Source organism: Lissotriton vulgaris, chromosome 6, assembly GCF_964263255.1.
Source record: "Lissotriton vulgaris chromosome 6, aLisVul1.2, whole genome shotgun sequence".
NCBI lineage: Eukaryota > Metazoa > Chordata > Amphibia > Caudata > Salamandridae > Lissotriton > Lissotriton vulgaris.
This window is the reverse complement of record NC_141694.1, coordinates 616,470,970-616,493,474: the sequence shown is the minus strand read 5'-3', so window position 1 is coordinate 616,493,474 and position 22,505 is coordinate 616,470,970. Positions and strand designations below refer to the sequence as shown.

The window sequence follows — 22,505 nt, the reverse complement described above, 5'->3', positions numbered from 1 at the left end:
GTATTTCTTTATCCTCATCTGAAATCGCCGGAGTGGGTATGTTATCCAAATACTCCCCAATCTCCCCCAAGTTTGATACCTCTTCTGGAGTATATAAATCTGCGTAGAATTTCCTAAATACCTCTCTTACTGCATCAGTTTCCATAACCAGATTTCCCTGTATATCCCGTATTTCTTTTACTCCTGCTTCAGCTGCTCTCTGCCTAGTTCTAGCTGCCAACACCCGCCCTACCTTCTCACTAAGCTCATATGTCTTTTCCTTGTTAGACAGAAATTTGTCTACCGCCTGACTAGCCAGGCCTTCCACTGCCTCTGCTTTTAATGCTATTATTCTAAGCAGACAATCCTCTAAAGGACTATTATTTCTTATTGACCTACTTAGATTCTCCTCCTCCCTTAACAATTTATGCTCTATCAGCTCTCTCCTTTCCCTTTCTCTTTTTTGTCTTCCCAGCACAAAACTCAATGTTTCACCCCTTATTCCCGCCTTAAATGCATCCCAAACTACTCCTATAGCTGCTGTTCCCCTATTGATATCCCAAAACCCTTTAATCCATTTTGACATGTGCTCCTTATATGCAAGATCTCTTAAGAGTCCCCTCTCAAACGTCCATTGTGCGGGTGCTCTTTGCAAGTAATTATTTTTGATGGTAAGTATTACCGGGCTGTGGTCTGAAATCACCCTTGGGAGTTTCTCAATCTGTGTCCCAGCTAACAAGCAACTAGTTATTAAGAAATAGTCTAGCCTAACCAATATTTTATGTGGGGCCGAAAAAAAAGTACTTCCATCAAGATGAGGATGTAGTTTTATCCAAGGATCAATCAAAGAGTTATTCATAACCATATCAGCCAGAGCCCTGAACACCTTCCTTTTTCTCCCTCTATAAATTGCATCTATCTGTGTAAATGAACTCTCTAAATCATGTATGTTAAAATCACCACAACAGATTATGGGTTCAGGCCACTGAGCCAGCTCCGCATCAAGAACCTGAAATACCTCAGGATCGTCTTCAGTAGATCCATAGATTGTGGCTAATGATAATTTCTGACCCCGGAAGGAAATTTCCGCTATAGCCCATCTTCCCCATTTATCCTCCTTCATTTTCCCCACTACCATATCCCTGTGTCTACCCAAGATTGCCACTCCTCTGGTCCTAGTTTCTTGTTTAGAACTAGCCAATACCCTGAACCCAAGTTGTTCCAAAAGATACATCTTACTCGCCTCAATATGGGTTTCCTGCAAACATACCAAATCCAACCGCAGGGTTTTTAGATATGCAGCTACCCTCATTCTCTTATTCAAATCATTTAAGCCACACACATTAATTGACGCTATCCTACATGCCATTGTGTTAACATGTGTAGATACCAACCACAAAAAGCAGACTTTGTCAGCCTCAAACCAGTCTGCATATCTCCTCTGTATCCCAAAAACATGACAATGTGCAAAATCATAATCAAACAATTGTTATTCTCCCCCCCCACACCCCCCTCCCTTGCCGCCCCTGCTCTGCTCATCCCCCCCCATCCCCCCCCTTCACAGGCAAATAGGTCAGCCGACCTATGTGTGCCCGCCTTGTGTTGTGCAAATCGCTTCCCTCTCTCAGCCAGCCATTTACTTTTTCGTGTCACCCACTGACCCCACTATATCCTATATACTCCCCGGGTACTCATGCTCCTTTTTGTTTCTTCATTTCCTCTAGAAAGATCCCCGCTTTAATTTCTGAGTTGAACATCCAAGTTTTCCCTCTAACAATTACCTTCAATCTAGCAGGGTAAAGTAAGTACGCCTCAAAACCAAGAGCCTGAAATGGTGCAATCAGCTGCCTCATCTTCCACCTCCTCTCTACAGTGAAATGGCAGAAGTCAGGCCTGGCAAAAAAAGTATTATTCTCAAAAGTTCTCCTACTCTCTGGCCTTGCTTTAGCTAGGATCTCTTCCCTGAGCAAAAAGTTCCCAACATAGACTAGTATAGCCCTTGGCTGGTTTTTTTGCCCACCTCTACCTGCTCCCCCTACTTCTCCAACCCTCTTTAATGCAAAAGGGAACCTGTGCGCCCTCTGTATTTCTGTTTCCCACTGCCACTGGGACTCTGGGAATGCGCCACTCAAAAGATTTATCACGAACTGCCTGACATCCTGCCCTTCTGCCCCTTCCTCCACACCCAAAAGGCGGACATTATTCCTCCTCTGCCGATTCTCAAAATCCTCCATCTTCCAGCACATATCCTCTGCCATTTTCTCATGTTCAGTCTTAAATGATTGCCAACTCCCCACGTCGTCCTCGAGCTTCCCTGTCCGCTCCTCCACCTCTGTAACTCTATCAACCAGCTCATCATACAGTTTATTGACCTTCCTTAGGCTATTCTGTATTTTCTTTGACGCCTGCCTTGCTCTGCGGCTTTCTGTTCTTGCTTCGTGTTGCATCTGCCTCAGCGTTGAGAATAAAGTCTGGAAAGGGTCTTGTGGGGGAGGGATATTGCCACTTGTGGCTCTCTCAGTCATATTAGCATGCGTGTCTTCCTCCTGATACACTTGAGAAGTTGCTGAGTAATCCCATAGGAGACGTTTCTCTACTTTAGTGTGTTTCCTCTTTTTCATGGTAGACTCTTTACCAGAGGTGCTTATACCTGACTCTGTACCTTCATCTTCCTCTGTACTTGATTCTGCTGATGACAATGACTCAGAATCTTCATTTACAGAGAAAAACTCTCCCTCCCCTTCTAGGGAAGTACAGTCTCCCCCATGGGGCTGTTTAGTTACATTGATCCCCTCTTCGAGGCTTGTTTTTGCAGAGCCTGCTATACTTTCTCTGCTCCCCCAGGAGCCAGTCACTTTCCGGGACTCATTGATTTCTTTCTCAACCTGCATTAATGTACCAAGCATGTCTGCTGTAGTGCCTCCCCTGGTGCTTGTATTCGCTTTTTCCACTTCTTCCACTTTTTCACTGACATTCACCCCTTTACCTCTATCTTCCGCTGGTATTTCGTCCTCAGCGCGAACTCCTGCATGTTCACCGTCTGTCTGCGGTGTTTCAGCCTTCTGTGCCTCTCTCCGTGCTGACTCAGCCCGTTGCCTAGCAACCACCTTCGCGTCTTCCGTGTCCATGTCAGTTACGTCCTCGAGGACGTTTCCAGCAGCAGCGGGGGTATCAGCGTCTGGATTGTGGAGAATACTCGGGTTTCCTGCAGCTACAGATTCCGTCGCTGATTCCGAGGGTTTCCCTGCTAGCATCTCTGCCATAGTAGGTTGACGCATAATTGTATCCCGAGCCTTTTGCTCGTCTCCCTTCGCCGGCTGTAACATGCTTTTACTCGCCGTATTGGTTACTTTACCGATCATGTTCTGTTTCCGCATGTCATTCTTCTTGCTTTTTTCCGATGGTGGAGGGATTAATTTCTTGATCGCGCCTGTATTCCTTGCTGACAGGGGATCCCCTTTCCCACTACCAGCTCCCCCTGTCTTCATTGCCATCGGAGTGTCGGGGGGTTTCCTGGTTCTATCGTTTACCTTTTCCTTCTCTTTTTCTTGATTGACCATTCGTGTGGGCGGTTTGGGAGCCATATGCCGGCACGTTTTAGCAAAGTACAAGAGTCCTTCTTTCAGCTGACTCCAAACCTGCCCAATCCGTAGCAGTTTCTTCTTGAAGGATATCCTTTCAAGCCAGTAATGCCCGGTTTCCATTAGATCCTTCCTTCATGGGTGGCACAAAGTTCTTCTTCCGTTCATTTTGCGAGAGAGGGAGAATGCGACCTCTCAGCACAACAGCTCAGCGGCCATCTTGCCCTCTCAGCGACTTCAACCAATTGAAACCAGTTTTTGACAGATACATTTTTCAAGACGCTAATCTGTTGTATGGCCCTTTAAGTAAAAACTTATGGCAAGAACATTTCAAACTATTTGAACTAACTAAGATTATGCGGCAAAAAGATGATCTTCAATTTGCAGAACTACCAAACTGATTATGAGAGGGGAAACATACGCAGGAAGATATTTTAAAAATTAAGCAAAGGGAAATACCACCTAATGAGAGTCTTTAAAAAACAATACCATATATTATGTCTACTAATGTTGAAGTAAATGAAATTAACAGACAAGTTTTGGAGCAACATAGCGAGCAATATCCAGTTTACATAACAGTAGCTAACGATACTGTTAGTTCAGATCAGTCTGAAAATGTTAAGAAAACTATACTTAGACAATTGCCCAAGGATCCCACAAAAACAATGGGACTTGCACATACATTACACATAGCTTTACAACTACGTTATGATTTAACTTGTAATGTGAATGTTAATGATGGATTAACAAATGGCGCAACTGGTGTAGTGCAATTAGTTGAAATAATTAACAATACACGATTTATTGTTTGGGTAGCATTTGACAATATGAGTGTAGGCAAAACAACACGGCAGGAATATAAACACTTATATAATTCACAAATAGAAAAAACATGGACACCAATATATGCTATAGCTAGACATTTTCAATATACAAGGAAATTTATAACGATTATACGGAAACAATTTCCTTTGCTCCAAGCATCGGCACAAACTATACATTGGACACAAGGTGAAACTATAGAACCACTTTATTTACACTTTAATAACAGTAAAATTCATCATTTGCATTATGTAGCTTTAAGCAGAGCAAAACATATTGAAAACATATATGTCCAAAATTGTGATGAGGGGAAAATTATAGTACATCCACAAGTTAATGAGGAAATGCAAAGATTAAGGACACATACGCCACTACAAATATCAATTCCACAGTTAGAAACATACAATGCACATTTTAATATCATCACACACAATATACAATCACTTCAGAAAAATTTCACATCAATGATAGCTGATAAAAACTTGTTGAAAGCGGATATTACTTGTTTAACTGAGATCAACACTACAAGAAAGGCAACAGGGCAAGATTTTACTGTAGAACAATATAATCACATTATCTTTGATAAATTCCATACATATAACACAAACCATGGGATGATACTGTACTGCAAAAAGGATCTTTTCATATTACCTATTTACACACGAAGGGATAGACATTCTACATTTTACAATACATATTAATAGCACAGATTACCTGCTTATTATAGTATACAAACCCCCACATAAAGTAATTACTTTACTTTTAGATTTCATCACAAATATAAGTAATTTTTACCCAACACACAAATGTATCATTAGGGCGATTTTAATGTAGATTAGCACAGAAAAATTCACACACTAACGAACTAATTGGGTACTTTGAAACTAAGTTACAATGTAAACAACTCATAGACAATTACACAACTAACTACCAATCCATCTTAGATCATATATATACTAATGACATAATGCAAACCTATGGTACATTAGAATGCTATTACAGTGATCATAAAGCATTATGGGTATCTATTTAGCATTGTTTTTAACATATTTTTCATTTCAGATGATGTCTATAGAAGAAATCAGTAACATTAGCGCCAATGAAAACAAACCTTATCAGAAACCCATAAGAGTCAATGTCATCAAATGTTCTGGGAAAACAAAACACAAAAATGCAAAACAAGAAAATAAGGTACTATTTTATTTGGCTCTAGCAGATAAAACTGGGACAATGAAAGCTTCTTGCTATCAAGAAGATTTATACCAACAAACAAAAAACAACTATGGACTACTCATTCTGAATTTTCTATTCACAAACAAAACAATTCTCATTACAAAGCAAAGAAAAGTCACAAGATTTCCAGCAATGCCACTAAAAGAGTTAATAATCAAAGAAGCAGAAAACATTTTACAACCGCCTGCACCATCAGCTTCACCAATTAAGGAAATCAAGCATGCAACTTTAAAAACTCTTATGACTGTTTGCGGAACCATTGCTGAAGTAACAACTTAAAATAATCTGTCTATCTCTCTCTAACACACCATAGCAACTCATGTTTCTCTATAATTTGCTCTCTGTAAACAAAGCTCTACAGCTTGCAACACATATCACTAAACACTCGATCTCTATCTAGAACACTCACAAACTATAAAGGCCTATTTGTTATTAACTATCTATAGGCAAATCTCAATTTAAATCGAACCTTCTCAATAACAAATTAAACTCGCAAGATATAACACTCCTTCTATACACAGTACTCTTCCATTTGATCTCACTGTAAACAAATGTCTAGGTCTAAGAACACAGCTCTGTATCTCTTTCTAGACACACACATATACCTCTCTATCTATTTCTAATATTATGAAAACTCAACACACAGCAATCTACATAGTAAGATATATTCACACATCACTCTCTGGCGGAATCTACACATAGCAGGAGCACTCTCTCTATATAACTCTTTATACTATAACTCAAAATAAACAAAACTAACACACTCTCTATCAACTCTTTACTCAATCTCAGTCTAAAAAAAACACCACCTCTAAACATCTATCTCATAAATTACATAACGCTATCTCACTAGACACTCTAAAAGTCAAAGTAAAATGAAAATCTAGATATCTCCTTAGCTGTGACACTCTATACTCACCTCTATCAATCAACACCTCATTCAAAATCTAAAACATCATTCTATACAGTCTAACAAATAGTAAACACACAACAATCTCAGCTCTAGCTCTCTAAAAACAGAAACACTGTGATAGAACAACAGAAACTATCCTCTCTCTTTAGCTATATACACGCCTTAATTCGACATGTAACAATAATTTAATTCACTTGCTCAGCATCCGCTCTCTCTTTTTACACAACACAATATATCTCTCTCTCACTCTGTATTAATTGTAAAAAAATAACAAATTTCTTTCTATTTTAAGAAGAGGAAATTAAAAATGTGTTCATCAACGGACAACAAACTGCACTCAAATCAAAAGCTTTAAAAGATGCCACGGATGACATTAAAGTAACATTATGGAGAGAAGCAACTCTATTTCAGATAAAGATTGGAGATTATGTTACGTTAACTCATGTAACAGTACATGAATTTAATGCACAGAAAATACTAAATACTAAAAGGCAAAGCAAAATACAAGTAAGTATTTAAGTACATACATACATTAAGCTGAAGCCCATCTACTTCAAAACCTTACACACTCTCTCCCACCATACCTCACTCTCTCTCTATATCTGCCTCAACACCTCACTCTATCAGACACTTCATACATCACTATACCACACATCCATACATCACTCGATTGAACACACCATACCTCTCTTGCAAACACCACCTCTGTCTCTCACACTCACCACCTCTCTCTCTCTCTCTCTCAATCAGCACCTCTCTCTCTCTCAATCGCCAAATCACTCTCTCTCTCAAACACCACACTCAAAAAAAATCGCAACATCACTCAATAAAAATCCACAACTCACTCTTGCTCTCACTACATACATCAATGTTAATCTACATCAATAAAACAGTATCGATCAATATCCATACCTCAATCTTGCTCACACTCCAATACCTCAATCGTGCTCACCATCCATACCTCGATCATGCTCACACTACATACATCACTCTATCTCTCACCCGCTAAAAATACATTTTTTGATCTATCATCTACATATCTATAGATTTTTCAATATCTCTCTCTATATCTATCTATATATATATTTGTCTCACTATATCTCTCTCTAACGCTCTACCTCACCACCGCTCACGCTCAATCTCTCTCACTCAACACCACTCTCTCACTCACGGCATCTCTCTCCCTCACCAACTACCTCTATCTCTCAACATCTCTCTCTCTCAGCAACTCTCGCTGACTCTCTACATCTCTCTCCATCACCACCTCTCTCTCTCTCTCACTCTCTTCACATCTATATCCCTTAACACCTCTCTCTCTCTCTCTCTCTCTCACTCTCTCTCTCTACATCTCTCTCCCTCACTACCTCGCTCTCTCTCTACATCTCTCTCACTCACAACATCTCTCTCTCTCTACATCTCACTCAATCATACCAGCTCTTTCAAGCTATCTCTATCACCATCACCAACTCTCTCTCTCTCTCTCTCTATCTTCCTAACAACATTTCTCTCTTTCTCTATTTCTCTCTCTCCCACACCAACTCTCTCTCTATAACTCACTCTCTCCCTCACACTCCATACATCACGCTGTCTCTCGCCCTCAAAAAATCCATAATTTTCAATATCATCTAGATACCTCTAGATTTTTCAAAATCTCCCTCTTGATCTAAATATATATATATATATATATATATATATATATATATATATATATATATATATATATATATATATATATATATAATCTTCCAAACAAATCCCCAAGCTTCAGAGATGCACTCCACGAGAGAAAGTTCAACAAAGCCTTCATTTATGAAAACAGCATTCCAAGCCCAGTCCAATAATGTCCCCTACGCGTTTCGGTGCTCCTGCACCTTAATCATGGGGCAGGCCACGTTGCAACACACAGCAATGGACTGCCACATCTATTACCCATGAGGCATGTGCTCTCCGGTGAGCAGCATGCCAGGAGTAGTAGTCCTGATTTTTCCCACAGGTGAGGTCCGTGTTTATTACGAATTTTAAAATTGCCCAATTTCATCTTCCTTCATTCTTTACAGCCCTCCAGTGGGCTCCAGGTTCGAAGCGCTGCTTTTAATTGTAAAACTCTCATGCTGGAACAGGCTGTAATCAGGTTTACAGCCACACAGAACTCCTTCCGGTGATGATGGCGGTGCAAGGTCCCACGGCCGGAGCAGCCGCGTTTAAACGTCTTCCAAACAAATCCCCAAGCTTCAGAGATGCACTCCACGAGAGAAATCTCAACAAAGCCTTTATTTATAAAAACAGCATTCCGAGCCCAGTCCAATAATGTCCCCTACGCGTTTCGGTGCTCCTGCACCTTAATCATGGGGCGGGCCACGTCGCAACACACAGCAATGGACTGCCACATTTATTACCCATGAGGCATGTGCTCTCCGGTGAGCAGCATGCCGGGAGTAGTAGTCCTGATTTTTCCCACAGGCGAGGTCCGTGTTTATTACAAATTTTAAAATTGCCCAATTTCATCTTCCTTCATTATTTACAGCCCTCCAGTGGGCTCCAAGTTCGAAGCGCTGCTTTTAATTGTAAAACTCTCGTGCTGGAACAGGCTGTAATCAGGTTTACAGCCACACAGAACTCCTTCCAGTGATGATGGTGGTGCAAGCTCCCACGGCCAAAGCAGCCACGTGTAAACGTCTTCTAAACAAATCCCCAAGCTTCAGAGATGCACTCCATAAAAACAGCATTTATCTCACTAAATCTCACTCTAAAGGTCGGCCACACCAACACTCAAGCTCAATCTCTATCAATAAACACCACTCTCTCACTCTCTACATCGCTCTCCCTCACCAACTCGCTCTCTCACACTCTCTCCACATCTATGTCCCTTAACACCTCTCTCTATCTCTCTATCTACATCTCTCTCTCTCACCACCTCTCTCTCTCTATACATCTCTCACACACCACTTATCTCTATCTATACATCTCTCTCACTCATCCACGATTTCTCAAGCTCTCTCTCTCACCATCACCACCTGTCACTCTCTCTCTCTCTCTCTCTCTCCCCCCTCAAAAGTTCTCTCTCTCGCTCTCTCTCCATCACAACTTCTCTCTCTCTATCTCTCTCTCTCCCACACCACATCTCTATCTCACTCTCTCCCTCAACACCTGTCTCTCACTTACCATCTCTCTCTCTCTCTCTACATCTCTCTCTCTCTACATCTCTCTCCCTCACCACCTCTCCCTCACTCTCTCTATACATCTCTATCCCTCACCACCTTGCTCTCTCCCTACATCTCTCCCAGTCAACAACTCTCTCTCTATCTCACTCACCACCTCTCTCTCTCTCTCTCCCCACCTCTCTCTCTCACACTCAATTTCCCTCATAAACACCCTCACGCACACACACACCCTCACACACACACACACCCTCACACACACACACACACAACACCTCACACAAACACACACAACACCTCACACACACACAAAACCACACACAAAAACACACACACTCTCACACACACACTCTCACACACACACTCACCCACACACTCTCACACACACACTCTCACACACACACTCTCACACACACGCTCACACACACACGCACACACTCTCACACACACTCTCACACACACCATCAGGCTGTAGATGAAATTGCTTATAATATTACAAAAGAAAATGCTAATGTTTTGATTATGTCGATTTTGGAACAACAGGTAACACCAGCACCACAGGAAATAATTGATGTGGAAATATATGGAGTGGAAAACACCAAAGGAGACTACAGTACAATAACGACACAAGTTGCAAACACTGACACTTTTCAGTCTATGGACATACAAAATCATCTACTCATAGATTGGTTTATTCTGGATGAAGAGGTTGACGACATTGAGAAGCACGTATCCATTATTTGCTACTAAGATGTGAAGTCGTTTTTTGCAATGGAAAAATAATAAAAATGGTAAAAGAGAAGACAGAAGAAGAAATAGCGTAAACGATGAAACGTTACTGATGACATATTTCACTTTTGTACAAAGGCAAATAATAATGATTGCAGTGTTTTTAATAATAATAAAATGTTGGGTTAAAAATAAAATTGCGTATGGTCATATGGTTTGAATGAACAACATAGCCTATAAACAACACTCTCTATCACCACCAACATCACTATACATCATGAACTCATATCATCACTATCCAACACGGAAACGAACTCAAACACTAGCAACATAACTCACACTAACAAACTTAAGATATATACATATATCCTTATCTCAGTCACCCTGAAACCCTCAGTATCACACTAACTCTCACACAGACTCTATCACAATCAATATAGAAATTATTCACAGTGTATATAAATCAATACATCACTCTCTCAATCCCTACAACACCTCAAACACTATCACCCGACATAACACTCTCTCTCCCTCAACGCCTCACTCTATCTGTCACTCAATCCATCAGTATCTCACACCATCCATACATCACTCTCTCTCACTCCAAAACTCACACACTCTCTCATTCCATACATCACTCACAGTCTCCCTCCATACATCACTCTTCCTCTCCATCAACAGCACACTTTCAGTATGTCCATCACCACCTCACTTTCAAAGTCTCTTAATCACCACATTACTCACTCTCTCACTCTCTCTCTCTCTATCCCCCTACCTACCTCACTCTATCACTCTCTATCTCAAACAACAACTCATTGTCTCAGTCTCTCTCAATCACCACCTCAATATCTCTCTGTCGCAAAGTCACTCACTCGAAATCAGAAACACACTCATGTGCGCACTACATACCTCACTCTGGCTCTAACTCCATACCTCATGCATACTCACCCTACATACCTCACTCTGGATCACACTACATACATCACTCTATCTCTCAGACTCTGTAATACTCTATTTTTGTCATTACAAACATAACTCAACATATATCACTCAATCACTCTATCGCACTCTAGTTAAATACAACACAACCTTTGTCTCACAATCTATATCATTCACCACCTCTATCTCTCTCTACATCTATATCATTCACCACCTCTATATCCCTCAACACCTCTCTCTCTCTCACTACATCTCTCTAACTCAACACCCCGCTAGCTGCACAAATATTCTTGAGCTCGACAATGCTCTCCTTCTCAAAAACATCTATAACTCAACACCTCTCTCTGTCAAAAAAAACCTCAACACCTCTCTTTTGAAAAAAAAAAACGATAACTCGAAACAACTCTCTAACACGAAAAAAACTTTAACTAAACACCTCTCTCTCAATTACTACATCTCTCTCCCTCACCAACTCCCTCTATCTCACAACATCTCTCTCTCTCACCAACTCTTGCAGACTCTTTACATCTCTCTCCATCACCACCTCTCTCTCTCACTCTCTTCACATCTATATCCCTCAACACCTCTCTGTCTCACTCTCTCTCTCTACATCTCTCTCCCTCACTACCTCTCTCTCTCTCTCTACATCTCTCTCACTCACAACATCTCTCTCTCTCTACATCTCTTTCAATCATACCCGCTCTCTCAAACTATCCCTATCACCATCACCAACTCGCTCTATCACTCTCTCTCTCTCTCTTCATAACAACATTTCTCTCTCTCTCTATTTCTCTCTCTCCCACACCAACTCTCTCTCTATATCTCACTCTCTCCCTCACACTCCATACATCACTCTGTCTCTCACCCTCAAAAAATCCATAATTTGCAATATCATATAGATACCTCTAGATTTTTCAATATCTCTCTCTAGATCTAAATATATGAATATATTTATCTCACTAAAACTCTCTCTATCGGTCGGCCACACCAACAGTCACGCTCAATCTCTATCAATAAACACCACTCTCTAACTCTCTACGTCTCTCTCCCTCACCAACTCGCACTCTCACACTCTCTCAACATCTATGTCCCTTAACACCTCTCTCTATCCCTCACCACCTCTCTCTCTATATACATCTCTCACACACCACACATCTCTATCTATATATCTCTCTCACTCATCCCAGGTCTCTCAAGCTCTCTCTCTCTCACCATCACCACATATCTCTCTCTCTCACTCTCTCTTTCTCCCACACAAGTTATCTCTCTCGCTCTCTCTCCATCACAACTTCTCTCCCTCTATCTCTCTCTCTCGCACACCACCTCTCTATCTCACTCCCTCCCTCAACACCTCTCTCTCACTCACCATCTCTCTCTCTCTCTCTCTACATCTCTCTCTCCCTCACCACCTCTCTCTCTCTCTCTCTCTCTTTACTTTACTTTACTTTACTTGTGGATTTATATAGCACAACGAATCATCCCCGAAAGGATCTCTTGGCGCTTCGAGGAAGAGGTCAGACTAGGCGAATGCTACTAAAAGAGCCATGTCTTTAGAAGTTTCTTGAACAAGATGATATCGTTACAGGCTCTGATGTTCTGAGGTAGTTTGTTCCAGTGGCTGGCTGCCAAATGGGAAAACGCTTTGCCGCCCATCTTTGCCTTGTGTATTCTGTGAGAGCACAGAAAGTTAGCATTACCAGATCTTAAATGTCGCACAGGCTGATACCAACAGATTTTGTTTTTGAAATACGCCGGGCCCCTACCTTGAAGTGAGCTAAAAGCCACACAAAGCATCTTGAAAATGGCTCGCTTCTTAACTGGGAGCCTGTGTAGCTGATTCAACAAAGGAGCAGAAGGCGTCCGTGCTGGTTTGTTAAGGGCAAGACAAGCTGCAAAGTTCTGCACCACCTGGAGCCTTAATAGGAGATCCTCCCTCGCCCACCCCCGGCAGTGAATTACCATAGTCCAGCCGACTGACAAGGAGTGACTGGGTAAGGATTTTTCTTGCTGATAAGGGAACCCAGGGGAAAATCTTCCTAAGCATCCTCATGGTGCCAAAACAGGTCCCAGCCACATTCTTGACCTGCTCCTCCATAGACAATTTATTGTTTATTCTTACGCCCAGATTCTTGGCCCAGCTCCTAGGGGGGGGGCTTCGCCCAGCTCAGAGGGCCACCATTCCGGAGACCAGATGGTTTTGGCCTTCCCAATCAGTAGAATCTCTGTTTTTGAGGAATTAAGTTGTAAAAAATGTTTCCTCATCCAACTGGCGATGCTAGACATGCAGCTCCTAAATTTTAATGGAGTTGCCAAAATGTCCTCCTCAATAGGGATGATTAGTTGCGTATCATCCGTGTAAGAGATGGTCGCAAAGCCGTAGCCTCTGATGATATCGGCCAGGGGGGTCATGTATGCATTGAACAGGGTAGGACTCAGGACGGGCCCTTGCGGCACCCCCCTGTCCAACTCTATGGTTTGCGATACAAAAGTGTCTAACTGAATGCTCTGTGTGCGGCCCGTTATGAAGCTTTCTATCCACTTAAGTGCCCTACCCTTCACCCCAATCCCCCCTAATCTGTCCAGCAGCTGCTTATGCGAGATGGTATCAAATGCCGCTGACAGATCAAGGAGGACTAGGATCACTGGGGTTCCTCTGTCCAGAGTCAATCTTATGGTGTCCGTCACCTCCAACAGTGCGGTCTCTGTGCTATGTGATGCACGGAAGCCGGACTGTCTCTATCTCTATCCCTCACCACCTCGCTCTCTCTCTACAACTCTCTCAGTCAAAAACTATCTCTGTATCTCACTCACCACCTCTCTCTCTCTCTCTCTCTCTCTCTCTCTCTCTCTCTCCCCACCTCTCTCTCTTGCACTCGATCTCCCTCATAAACACCCTCACACACACACACACCCTCACACACACACACACACCCTCACACAAACACACACAACACCTCACACAAACACACACAACACCTCACACAAACACACACAACACCTCACAAAAAAAACACACTCTCTCACCCACACTCTCTCACACACACTCTCACACACTCACACTCTCACACACCCTCACACACACGCACACACCCTCACACACACACGCCCTCACACAAACACACACAACACCTCACACAAACACACACAACACCTCACAAAAAAACACACACTCTCTCACCCACACTCTCTCACACACACTCTCACACACACACACTCTCACACACTCTCTCACACACACACACACTCTCGCACACACACACTCTCACGCACACACTCTCACACACACACTCTCACACACACACTCTCACGCACACCATCAGGCTGTAGATGAAAAACCTTTATAATACTACAAAAGAAAATACTAATGTTTGGATTATGTCGATTTTGGAACAACAGGTAACAACAGCACCTAAGGAAATAAATGACGGAAATATATGGAGTGGAAAAACCCAAAGGAGACTACAATACAATAAAGACACAAGTTGCAAACACTGACACTGTTCAGTCTATGGACATACAAAATCATCTACTCATAGATTGGTTAATGCCTGATGAAGAGGTTATTTGCCACAAAGATGTGATGTCATTTTTGGTGAAGGGAAAAAATTTAAAAGAGAAAACAGAAGAAGAAATAGCATAACCGATGAAACGTTACTGTTGACATGTTTTGCTTTTGTAGAAAGGCAAATAATAATTATTACAGTGTTTTTAATAATAATAAAAGTTTGGTTAAAAGAAAAAATTATGTTTGGTCATATGGTATGAATGAACAACATTGACTATAAACAACACTCTCCATCACTACCAACATCACTATACATCAGGAACTTACATCAGGAACTCGTAACATCACTATCCAACACGGAAATGAACTCTATCACAGAAAACAGAGAAACTTATAGACTGAGAATGAAACTTTACTGTTGCCATGCTTCACACTTTTTAACTAAGGCAAATAATTATTAAGACTGCTTTATTTCATATTACAAAAGTATTTGAATATAACTACAAATGTGTATGGTCATATGTGTGGGAATGAAGAATTTTCACTATAAAGTTCAGGATTGACGCGCATCAATTACGATGCTACATCAGACAACGTAGCTATCGCATTGGCGGGGAAACACGTCAATCAAAAGAAAATACATAATATGCAAAAAAAAAACTAGAGCGCAAACCTAAAACACGGAGGTAGCGTTAGGGGACTCGACAACGTCCACCATTTTGGATATAAAAAAAAAGAAAGGGAAAAAGGGCTCATTTACATACTATGCCACTTCGCGTATTCAAAACACACAACCAAAAATTATATCTATTTAAAAAAAAACATTAAAAAAACATACACTCACAAATACACACACACACAGACACACATACAAAGTTACACCCACACAAACTTACAACACACTCACACCTCCACACATCCTCAACATCAAACAACCTCACAAACTCAGCATCTTACAAAAACACAAACAACAACACACTCAAGTAATGCTCAGCTTCACACAGTCCATCAACATCACACAATCACAAACACCTCACACTCACAATGTTACCATCAAACACACTTTACATCACACACAGCATCTCACAGCTTTTGCAATTTGTTCGATTTAAAATTCCATTCCTATTGTGAAGCGCTCTGACGCATACGGGTAAAGTACACGCTATATAAATAAAACATAAATAAAATACAAATAAACACTCCCACACACTCACCTACACACACCCTCAGCCTCAAACCACCTCATACACACACACCGTCACCATAACACCCTATACATCATACAAAGGCACACGCACACACCTTCACCATCAAACCAAATACATAACAATACAAATACACAGACATTAGTTGGGGAAATTGAATGAAAGCCTAGCCATGTAAGAAACACGGAATCACAACATAGAGCAGGTGAACAATAAAACAAATATAGTTAGGCGAGATAGTACATCTAATATTTAAAAAAATAAATACGCCTCAAACACTAGAGGGGATTACAACAAACAAAAAAACAAAAAAACAAAACAAGTACGTAATCAAATAGGCAAAAGCACTTCACAGCATAACTAAAATTAAACAAAAAATGGAAATGTGTATTTACCTCAAACACAACGCAAAACAAGTGACAACTACCATGCCTCCAAAAAGAAAAAAGTCACAAGACACAAATATGGAGTTTACGCTCAAGCTCATCAAAACATGTATGCTTACACAATAAATTAAAACATTACATTCTCAAAACAATTACAATGACTAATAATAAATAAGGGAGAGATGAAATCGCAAAGTATACGTGTGAAAGAACAAGCAGAAACAGGAGAAGAAATATTTTAGCAACATAAATACACAGTTATTCTTATAAAAAAGGAACATCAAACAAACATTGTCAAAATAAAATGTATAACAACATGTGGCAAGCGTACATCTAAGATCATAAAAACATTGGACTATATTAATAAAAAGAAAACACAAATACATATCAAATATTATATTATAAACATTCTACAGGTATACATTATGTACATACACATTCCAAGTACAATAGGTAAAAGCAAACGATAAAATACATTAAAAAACAAAACGTACAAAATATAATACAGGAGAAAGAATAGATAAGCAAAAACTAAAATACATTGAAATAACTACAGCTTACCTGTCAAACAAGTCACCAACAACACGGGAAACACGACACGCCTTCCACAAACGCCGGCCACGAAGATCTGGGAATTTCCCTAATGAGGAACAGCAATTGCAACACTACGTAACACAACGGAGCAATGCGATTGGAGGAAAGAAACGTCAATCAAAACAAAAGGAAAATAACTAAAAATGACTAGACTGCTAACCTAAAATACGTAGGTAGCATTAGGGGACCGGATCATGGACGCCATTTTAAAACAAAAAACACTAGTTAAAACACTGAAAAAAAATCACATACTACAACACTGTCCTTAATCAAAACACACAAAGAAAATATTATAATTTATACTGAGAAAAACATTACAAAACATACAGTCAATAACATACACACACAGACACACAAGCTCACACCCACACACCCACACACACACTTACAACACCCTCACACTCACACCCCCTCACATCCTCAACATCATAAAACGTCACCCACTCAGACTATTACAACCCCACAAACAACAACACACTCAAGAATGCTCAGCTACACACACTGCATCAACATCACACAAGCACCAAAGATCACAAGCACCTCACACTCACAAAGAATGTTACCATCACACATACTTTACGTCTCACACACTATCTCACACTCACACATACTATCAAACAGACGCACCTACACTCACAATCACACATGCTCACCCTCACACACCATCAAACTCATAACACATCACACACACACAACAACACCATAATACATCATACAAAGGCACATGCACACACCTTACAACTCCACCATCCCCCCCCAAAAAAACATCCACCAAATACAACAACACCCGCCAAACACAAAATCAAAATCCACCGTCCAAATCGCCCATCCAAATCCACGCTCAAAATCCAACGTCAAAATCCACCCTCAAAATCCAGCCTCCAAATCAACACGCAAAATCCACTCTCCAAATGTACCCTCCTAATCAACCCTAATAATTAACCCTCCAAAACAACCCTCCAAATACACCTGCCAAATCAACCCTCCAAATCGACACTCCAAATCCACACTCAAAATCCACACTCAAAATACAATATCCAAATCCACACTCCAAATACAACCTCAAAATCCACCCTACAAATCCACGCTCCATATCCACACTCCAAATCCACCCTGTAACTCCGCACTCCAAATCCACCCTCCTAATCCACCCGACTCATCAGCCATCCAAATCCACCCTCCAAATCCACCGTAAAAAAGACACTCCAAATGCACTTTCCTAATCCACCCTCAAAAACCACACACAAAATCCACCCTCCAAATCCATCCTCTAAATACACCCTCCAAATCCACCCTACAACTCAAAACAATTGTAGTTTGTTATATCAATACATGTAAGTCACATAAAAGCAAACCAAATAGCATTCTATCTATCTATCTATCTATCTATCTATCTATCTATCTATCTATCTATCTATCTATCTATCTATCTATCTATCTATCTATCTATCTATCTATCTATCTATCTATCTATCTATTGCCCTCACTATATATACCTATTACCGTCACTCTATCTACCTATCACCCTCACTAGATATCTATCTATCTATCTATCTATCTATCTATCTATCTATCTATCTATCTATCTATCTATCTATCTATCTATCTATCTATCTATCTATCTATCTATCTATCTATCTATTGCCCTCACTATATATACCTATTACCGTCACTCTATCTACCTATCACCCTCACTAGATATCTATCTATCTATCTATCTATCTATCTATCTATCTATCTATCTATCTATCTATCTATCTATCTATCTATCTATCTATCTATCTATCTATCTATCTATCTATCTATCTATCTAACTATTTATCTATCTTTCGCCCTCCCTCTATCTATCTATCGCCATCACTCTATCTATAGCCCTCACTCTATCTATTTTTCCCCCTCCCTCTATCTATCTATCGCCCACCCTCTATCTATCTATCGCCCTCCCTCTATCTATATATCGCACTCCCTCTATCTATCTATCGCATCACCACACCATCACTCAGCACAACCACAGCATCACTCAGGGGCACAACAACATCACTATGCGCTACCACAGCTTCACTAAACGACACAGCATCACTCGTTGCCATCCCCAACATCACCCGGCACCACCACAGCATCAATCTGGCCAACAATTCAACAACAACTGTTTCAAATTGTTCTCTCAATGTTTCAAACTTTATTACAAAAGTCAAAAAAAAGTTAATATTTCTCTTCACACAGTTAAATACACAGAACATAATCTTCACAGACGTTACTACAAAAGATTAAGCTATTTCCATTATATATTACAATCACTTTATTTTTAGTATTAATTAGTTCACAAAAAAAAACATTGTTATTTGAAAAATCAATGCATCTATGTCACGTACATACAAAACGTTTTGCATTACAAATGCTATAGGTTTCACATTTTAAAAATGTAAACGTATTGGCATTGTAAATGACAAAGCAACTAATTTCAAAAATTTAAAAAAAAACATAAATAAAATACTGGTCATTTCCAAGACCAATAGCTCAAACTTTCCTAATGCGAGACCTATTGCATTGCAAATGCTTGTTATAAACTGGTGCGGTGTCAATTTGTTGTGTTGTCACTGTATTAATGTATGTGTGTACATATGCTTTACACAATGCCTCTGAGATAAGCCTGCCTCCTCATGCCAAGCTACCAGGGGGATAAGCAGGGGTTGTCTAAGGGCGTAATTCTTTTACTCTGACTAGAAGCAAGGGTCCCTACTTAGACAAAGGTGTAAACCATTGCCAATATGAGACCCCCATTTCTAACACTGATCCAAGTCCCTTTGAGGAGAAGTGGATTGCCTTGAGGGTGCAAGGTCTAGTGGGGATACTGATGAGTGAATCTCGGGAGTGAAAGAATGAGATGTCCATTGGGAGCAACGCATTGATTGGTCTGTCTGCCTGTAGGCGCAGTCACACCGATTGGGCTGTCTGCTTGTGGGCAGAGTTTGCGTCCTCCCCCTTGCCACTTGGAGGCCTGCAGTGAAGAACGAGGGCCATATCCCTTGGTGGCACACTGTGTCACGATAAAGCCTGCCGCCCTGTGCAGCAACCCTAAGAGGGCTGTCACCTTGTTTGTGCCATTTGTGACACCATGTATGCCATGTAAGGACGCGGTAAAGAGTGATATAATGAGGGAGGTCCCCATGTTCCAGCGCTATATGGAGAGAAGGGGCATTGCCCTGGGTAGTGATGTAGCCTTAAACGGCCGTCGCCCTATGTATGCTGATATATACATATTTTTTTTTTTTAGAGTTTTATATAGCGCAAACTCGACCCGAAGATATAAGGTATCAGAGCACTTTACATAAGCACCAGGTGTGTTACAGATGGACACATTAAGTGATTTGTCCAGAATCACAGGAAGTTGAGAGTCCCTGCCCAAACTCGAACCCGTTTCCCCAGCTTCGAGGTTGACTGCTCTAGCCGTAAGGATACATCCTCTCCCCCAATGACCCTTGATATGACCCTTGTATCCCAGGAGCGGGCCATGATGAAGTGGAAGGACTGTCACCCGGAACCGGCATGTAAACTTAAAGAAGAAGTGAGTTGCGCCCTATGAAGAAAAGAGCTACAATTCAACTTCCTGAATCAGGTCATCAAGACCTTCCACTGGACTCCGAGTGAGACTTACTGCATGACCAGAGAAGTGCAGTGCACATCTGCCATTTATACCAGAGCATTCTGAGTTTTGTTCACTGCTACGCATGCCAGGGGACTCCAATCTGCCACTCCAGCAAGAACAGGTGGGACTGATTAGCTGGCTGACTGACAGTGGGGGAAATTACTCAGACTGACGTGCTATGGCACAGGGACACTTTGAATTTTGTAAAGCCATCGCAGAACTTCTAAGACTTGTACTCACTATTGAGGCCTAGCTTGGAAAACATCACACATAAATGGGGAACAACTATAATTCTTAGACTGGGAGGTGAGACTCGAAAGCAGACCCGGATAACACTAGCATGCCTGCCTCATGACGCGGTGTATATTGTTTGCAATGTGCTGTATTGTACTTTGTGTTAGTAGACAAATACTCCTTTTTCCATAAAAGCAAGTATTGGACTGGAAAATCATATGTTGTGGTGTTGAATGTATTTTGAGTTGTGAGCTTGTATTCCCCCTGCACCTACCTCCTCCCCGATAAGCCTGAGACTGCTGTAGCCGCACTACTACTGAGAGTGAGTTAGCCCAGTTGCTCAGAGCCCTTAGTAGGCCAGGCCCTGGGACATTAAGAGTGAAAGGCCTCCCCCTCCATGGTTGCACCGAGTAACACCTGTTTACCCCATGGCCCTATGAAAGAACAAGGAGATTAGTATGAGGTACACACAGGCTCAAGACTCAACATACACATAGTAGCTGAAATAAGATGATTGTCCTGCCAAATACTTGCTTTATTGAAAAAATGAATATTTTAATGTGAGCACACAAAGCATAGAGGCAATACACTAAATAACCACAATCTCTTAGGGTTGGCTCACAAGTGTTGTCCTGGGAGGTATCCCTGAGTCCCTCTGTCTCTGTCAAGAGAGGAAGGCTATTCCCCATTTGATTTTGGAATCAAAGTCACCTGCAATGTACACAGAGGAAGCTCTTATCCCCTTCCTTCAGTGTGCGCTCCCACCACAGCCCTCGGGGATTTTGGCAGTGCAAATCTCCGGTGGTAGATGCAGTCCTCACTTCTGGCCTCCCCAGGCATGAGTTTCCAAAATAGATGCCACAGGCCTCCACGTCATATACTATACACAAGCATACACATGCTTCCCAGCATGCACACACGGTGCCCAACACTACACACAATCCATGCAGGTCAAGGGTGTGTTCAGTACACAACCACAGAACTGTTCATGAGTAAGCAGTAGGAACCATTCCAGTGGCACTGGTTAAAAGGCCTTTCACACTTCTGAGTACTATTGAACACAAAGCGGTTATGCTGCCACCAACTTGCTTGTGCCACTTAGCTCCCGGTAGTCACTGGCCCACTACCATCAGTACAGTAGTGCTTGGTGTACCCCAATTGGTCCAACCAAGACCGCATTACGGTGGGAGAGACCTTGGTCATGGCACATACTTATAATCCATGTTTGCCCATGAACGCAAAAATCATAACCAGCGGTCCAAATATCCATGCAGCTTGGACACTCCTGGCAGTTGTGCATGTCCGTAACCATACAGGGGACTTTTTCGTCCCATCATGTGGCTTCAGTGTGCGTATGAGTGACATTCTACGGCCAAATGTGTGACACTTTGAGTGATGCTTCCTCATGAGTAAATCAAAGCAATAACCAAAACTTGGGTGCCTCTTTGTTAGTTTTTTTCAGTTGCATCCAGACTTATAACACAACAATGAACATACCCCTAAAACAAGCCAGACGTGTTGGCATTGCCAGTGCTTGGTAGAAGAATCACAAGAATGATTAATAAGAATGGTTTTGCTGTG

At 41.3% G+C, this 22,505-nt stretch overlaps 1 protein-coding gene across 1 annotated transcript in view; it reads left to right on the top strand.

Moving 5' to 3' along the window:
* The first annotated feature begins 5,444 nt into the window (after window positions 1-5,444).
* Window positions 5,445-22,505, top strand: part of LOC147707783 (uncharacterized) — a 43,936-nt gene continuing 26,875 nt past the window's right edge. The window contains exons 1-3 of the mRNA XM_086925668.1: window positions 5,445-5,882; window positions 6,826-7,035; window positions 10,230-10,415. Of these exons, the coding sequence (XP_086781794.1) occupies window positions 5,445-5,882; window positions 6,826-7,035; window positions 10,230-10,415 (834 nt within the window). The remainder of the gene's footprint in view (window positions 5,883-6,825; window positions 7,036-10,229; window positions 10,416-22,505) is intronic.